General features: G+C 35.5%; 1 protein-coding gene across 5 annotated transcripts in view; it reads left to right on the forward strand.

Annotated features, from left to right (window-relative positions):
* LOC111537419 (keratin-associated protein 4-8-like) overlaps positions 1-610 on the forward strand; it is a 10,527-nt gene extending 9,917 nt beyond the window's left edge. For 4 of the 5 annotated variants that reach the window (XM_031934333.1, XM_031934330.1, XM_031934332.1 and 1 more), the window contains one exon: positions 1-610. In XM_031934333.1, the coding sequence (XP_031790193.1) occupies positions 1-150 (150 nt within the window). In that variant the 3' untranslated portion in view covers positions 151-610. The other variant, XM_031934334.1, reaches the window with a different exon arrangement.
* The last annotated feature ends 5,880 nt before the right edge of the window (positions 611-6,490 follow it).

A 6,490-nucleotide genomic window follows, 5' to 3' on the forward strand; every position in this document is an offset into this window, starting at 1 on the left:
CCCTCTTGCTGTGAATCCAGCTGCTGCCGCCCCTGCTGCTGCCTGCGTCCAGTCTGTGGCCGAGTCTCCTGCCACACCACTTGCTATCGCCCAACCTGTGTCATCTCCACCTGCCCCCGCCCCTTGTGCTGCGCATCCTCTTGCTGCTGAGCCCCCTGCCCTGGCTCACCTCCCCCTTCACCGCTAGCCCACAGAGGCAGATCCTTCTTCTGTGCTCTCTATGAGGACGCATGGAGTGGGGTTGATGTCATTCAATAGGATGGACCTCATGTTTCCAATGAGCCCATCACCACTTCACTGACTCTGTGAGGATATTCTGGTTCATTTTAAGCTCCCTCCCTTGCTTTCTTTTTCTTCCAGTGGTAGCATCAAATAGGAATTAATTTGTAATCCACTAAGAAATTATTCCAATCCTCTAACTTCCTTGTTTTCTTTATCACTTTGAGGTATAGATTCTCCTTCTCAGTGAGGTAGACATTATCTGCAGGACCAGTTTTGTCACTGATTTTGCACCCTCAGACCCAGGGGCCCAGTTATATTCTGTGTTTCTCCTAGCATGAATTTCTTATGCTTTGTTGCATCTCTGCTTTCTAATAAACTTTTCTGCACATAAGAATTCATTGGTATCATTCTCTATTGCTTTCATAATTATTTTACTGATTCCCTAGCAATTATATTTTACACAAAGATACAGGAAGAGCAACCCATGTTGAAATCACTTTGAAGATACATGCTATATCAAATATACATAATTTAAGGTATTGGAATAAAAGTGCTGTGTGTATATTTGTGTGTGTGTGTGTGTTTGTGGGTGTGCACAGGTGTGTTAATATCCTAAATTAAGACAGATTTAATTCATGCCTTAGTTCTTGAAACACATTTTATCTTTAACACATTATATCTAATTGTCATACGATTGTCCTTATTTTGACAAAAAAAGATAAAATCAAATTTCTGAAAAGTAGACACCAGTGAAAGAAGGGAAATCTTCTATAAAGAATTTAATGTACTCAATTCATTTCACTCAATAAACAATATTTTGGAATTTATTATTAAAAAGTGGACTTTATTTCCCAGTGAGTTCTGCTGAGAAAAAAAAAGCATATTGAGCTGTATTTCATCTGGATAGCATGGTATACTTCTGACTGTGGTCTCTACAGGTTTATGTTATAATTTAAACATCTCCATACTTAACATCTTAACATATATAAACCCAGCAAGGCTGAAAATTTCAAGACTCACTTTTGTTTTTAAGAATGATTTTATTGGAATTAGTTCATAGCTTTGAGTAGGTCGCAGCTGGGGTGCATATCCTAATTTAAATCCCCAAGAATGGTGCCTTAATTTGAATCTGAAATAATATTGTAAGTGATTATAACTTGGCATTCTAGTAGGAGCACCTGCTCTTGATGTTTTACTTTTATTTGACTATTATCAGCTCTGAAGTGACCCTAAGCTATTGAGCCAATCAAATTTAAGATGATTTGTTCAGATATCATTGATAAGCTTCACATTTTTTCTGATGTCTTAAGAAAATGTTGCCCAGATGTTAATCACAGAGTTATGACACCTTCTGAAACATGAGGCAGGATAAATAAGGTTAGGAAGCTGTGAAAGGAAAATAAATATTGGGGCCCCAAATCACTAAGCTAAAGGGAAAAGGCAAGCTGGGAACTGCTTAGGGCAAACCTGTCTCTCATTCTGTTCAAAGTCACCCCTCTGCTCACTGAGATAAATGCATATCTGATTGCCTCCTTGGGAAAGGCTAATCAGAAACTCAAAAGAATGCAAGCATTTGTCTCTTATATACCCTATGATCTGGAAGACCCCTACCAGCTTCAAGCTGTTCTGCCTTTGCTTTGAATTTTCCCGCCTTTTGCGGACCAAATCCATGTTCATCTTACATATGTTGATTGATGTCTCATGTCTCCCTAAAATATGTGAAACAAAACTGTGATCTGACCACCTTACACACATGTCGTCAGGACTTCCTGAGGCTGTGTCACAGGAGCGTCCTCAACCTGGGGAAAATTAACTTTCTAAATTAACTGGGACCTGTCTCAGATTTTCAGGGTTCACATTTTGGTAATCATGAAGGGATTCTGAGTGGAGATGCCCCTGACCTTTGACAAATATCCTGTTGGTGCCTGGTAAGAGCATGAGCTAACTTCATGGCTTAAACCAATAGGACAATTTGCTGAGGTCTGGGAGCACCCTCCCCAGAGAATCCCTGATCTTCCAAAATTCAGTAAAGATCTAAAGTTCATTTTGCTGTACAACTCCCCCACCTATTTTTGTTTTTAGAGTTTTACTTGCTTAAGACATGTAGCGTTTGAGCTCACTCTCAGCAGTGAAGACCAGTTTGAGTGTTTTTTCCTCCTTCTAGGATGGTAGAAAGCAGCCTTCAGCCTGAAACCCATCCCTAGGTAAGTAGCTGAACTGGGGCTTTGTCTTGGCTAAAGTTTAACAACCAGCTGGTCTTAATTTCTCCTTATCATTAGAGTGCTTGGTGATTCTATTGTTGGAGTATTTTGTTGTTTGTTTTCTCTTTCTCCCATCAGACTTGACCAACTGTACATGACTTGGTCAAACCCTAGAGAGAATTCAAAATTATGGGTAACAAAACCTCTCTAATTTGGCTAAAATTCCTTGCAGCTGCAAAAGAAGAAAACAAACAAACAAAAAGGACTAAAGAACCATGCACTTGGTTTCTGTGTTTGCTTCCTGTCTTAAAAAACAAATGTTCTTTTACTTACTTTTCTTCCACCCTATACTTCTTTTCCCCTTTGCCATCTGTAGTACCAACAAATCTAGAGAAGTCTTCTAATGACTTGAACCCCCTTAAGGAATTCAGAACAAAGGTTGCCACTCACCCCTTTTGGGGTGTTTTGTTTTCTTTGTGGAGTTTCAAGAGTCATGGGTAGATTCTTCTTAAGTCTAAACCTCTGCTTTCCTGTATCGCATGACCTGACCTCTTTGGCTTTGACCTTGTTGTGTATAATGGTAGATGAGAGCCACAAGATTCCTCAAGGATCTAGAACCAGAAATACCATTTGAATTTGTATTTATCTCATGGCTAAAGTTCTGAAGTAAAAGCTATAGGATTTGTGTGTGTGTGTGTGTGTGTGTGTGTGTGTATTTAAAAGGCCTTTATAATTTTTATAATTTTATGTTTAATTGGCAATTAAATCCATTTTAATTTCCCTCTAGCACCACCAGACTTTTTTCTCTCTGTACTTTATGTTATAAATTTTGCTATTTCATTTTTCCCTGAGTTGTTTCCTTTAATATGCAAACTTAAGGCTATTTAGCTGACAACTCCATAGGGGAGTAAAACAGGTTATTGAGAATTTGGAAGTCTAAGATAGGGAAAAAAGCACCTTAAGAATCTATAAGAGGTACTTCTATCAGCATGCCTACTACGTCTATATATTTATGTGTTGTATACACAATGTCTCACTACCAAAAATATATAAAAGAGCTCTAATTAATTGACTTAAAAAAAGCACTTGGATCAAATACTTTATCAGGAACAAAGAAAAAACTAGTTCAATGTTTTCTCAAGTTTATGTAACTTAAGTAAAATCTTTAATAAATAAGCTAGCTTTAAAATTATTGATAAAGTAATATTAGACATGTCTTAAGAATTTCCAGCATGCATTTTTGTTTGCATTTATTAATTAAGCAATTTCAAGCTTATCCCTGTCAAATACTATAAGGTGTCCAAATTTGGCATGGGGTCACATAACTGTAATAGAATGATCTTTGATTGTGTAATATTTAATAAATAAGACATTGATATTGGTTTAATAAAAACAGTCACATCTTGAATTTAGTCAGATTGCTGTAACTTCTAATCTTGTGGCTTTTGGTGGTCTAGTCCACGGGCAGTAAGATTTGTTTTGGGAATGAACTGTTATAATCTTTGTTTTAAAGGTAAACTAGAAACTATGTTCCTCTCAAAGTATATTTGGCCTGTGCCCAGGATTGAACAAAAACAGCTTGGAGGATAGAAGCAAGATGGAGTCAGTTAAGTCAGATCTTTTTCACTGTCTCAGTTATAATTTTCCTATGGCAGCTCCATAACTTTAAATGATGACTATTGTAGTTTTCATAAATAATCTAGGTAAACAATTCCTTTTTAAAAAGGTGAACAATTGTTGTCTAATTCAATGCCTATTTAAAGGTTATGTATAAAACAAGGTAAAAGGAACCAGGAAATAAGAGAGATGTAAAGAAAGTTATTTAAAAAAGGGGGGGGGGGTGGTAAAGAGGATTCTTTTTGGTAAGAAAGCTTAAGAGAAATAATTTCATATGAGAAAGAATCTTGTATGGTAAATTTAGACCTAGAATAAAACGACTGATTGTTTAAGAAAGATGGATGTTCAAAACAAACCAGAAAGTCCAAGCATATCATGGTCTGTAAAAGTCACATTAAGAGGATTTATTTCAAAAAAAAACACCAAAAAACTTTTATATGATCAAGTTGTCTAAAATTAAAGGGCAATGATAATGGTCTTCCTGAAGATTGGGCTTGATGTTAAAAAAAAAAAAAAACGCTTACCACATAATTAGTAAGAGTGATGAGATTTTCTTAAGGGATTAATTTACTCTTAATAAATTACAGGAGATTTTAATTGTTTTAACCTAAAATTCAACTATTTACTTGCTCTTTTCTCTCCCCTTCAACTCATTTTCAGCTCATATAAGTTCTTTTCCTTAAGTTCTGTTTGTTGTGGCCTGATGCTAACAATGTTTTCTAAAAGTCTAAAGAAAATGTTTTCTTCCAATGTAATATTCTGTGCAGTGCAGAAGGTCTTTTATTTTGCTTTTTGGTAATTGACCTAACAGATTTTATGGCTTATTGAAACAATTCCTATGCCATTATTATTGGTTTGCTTAGGGAAAAGAAACTGAGATAATTTTTAAAAAATTCAGGTTATTACATTCATGTATATTTCTGCATGCACTTTGAAAGTACCTGTGACATTGAGTTACAGGCCTTTGACTCCTGGGTCTAAAAAGGACACCAAGATCTACTATATTTTAAACACTGACAGCAATTAAAACCTCATCTTCAGACCTGGTAGAAGATGCCAATGAAAATAAACTGCATTCCTGAGACATAAGGCCAGAAATCAAAGCTATTCAACTCCTCAAGGCTCAGGAGCTACCACAGAAGAGGTAGGCACGTGAGATTGTAAGGGCTGATTTTGAGAGATAAAATAAGTTCAGTTTCTCTACAAATTAATAACTGAGGTCAAAGGCACACTGATGCGGTACCAACATATGGGCCCCTGTGTCAGATTAACAAGGTTTTCTTGAAGTGTTAACTGACCCCTTAAGAAAGGTTATAAAGCTTATGAAAGGCTTATGGAAGTTATATCTTATGGTCAAGATTAAAATTTTTTAGGTTGTTTATAAAATTTTGAAGAAGAAATTTAATTGGCTTTAATGCTGTTTTATTTGGGTTTCTTGTTTGAAAAATTGACTTATTTTATGATGACCTGTCGTATCAAGTTTTTTAAACCTTTGATATTTGACAAACTTTCCAAAATCAAATTATAAGTTATGTGTTTTTCTGACCTAATTAATCCTTTAAGATATTAGTTTCCCTCAAGTCCAAAAATGAAATAATTTGATTTATTTGGTATAAAAATTATACAGGAAGCATTGTCAAATATAAAATGGTGTTTGGTTTTCTTTGGGCTGTATTTGTATAAATATGTCGTTGGTATGTGCACCAAAATTATGGGAAACTCCTATAATTCTGATATGACATGGCGTACATTAACAGTAATAATTATAATTGCTATATTAAATTATGTGTGCATAGTAGTAACAAATTTTCTTGTCAATTGTGCCTTGGACTATGGCTGCCCTAAAACTTTTTGTCACCCATGGACAGTTGTTGTCTTGTTTTAGTTCTTTTAGGAAGATGGTCTTAAAATCAGCTGTAAAACTCTAACAAGTGTTCTTGAATGCAAGTTTCTAATAACTTTGGAGATTTGTGACATGAGAATGGAGGAAAAGCTTTCAGAACTCATGGAGACCTGAAATGTTCATGAATATCAAGCAGAACAGGAATTAACTGCATGAACTGAACTAATAGAAGACCAAAGTAATCTTTTTGACCTTTTGCTTAAAATGTTGCTGATCCTTGTTTTGTTTCTTTCAGTCAAGGAAACTTTTCTTTTGAGTTATTGTCAGCTTTTAACAAGTTAGTATACTCCTGTGAAAAATATTTGGAGCATATTTGTTTCTCTCTACCTGATTTTCTCCAGAATTGGAAACTATCTGTGAGTATTCTTAACTTATGGCAATACAGTTATTTGCATAAGTGCAATAAGAATCTGTTTTCATTTGTAACAGGACACAATTGGAGAAATTGGTCATTTTACCAAGGCTTTGACTGGAACGGTTTGCTCTCCTTTAAGCAATCAAACTTGACTTACGGAGTCAATAAAAGCCCCTTGGGAGAACTGGCCTC

The sequence above is a fragment of the Piliocolobus tephrosceles genome, chromosome 16, assembly GCF_002776525.5.
Source record: "Piliocolobus tephrosceles isolate RC106 chromosome 16, ASM277652v3, whole genome shotgun sequence".
Taxonomy (NCBI): Eukaryota; Metazoa; Chordata; class Mammalia; order Primates; family Cercopithecidae; genus Piliocolobus; species Piliocolobus tephrosceles.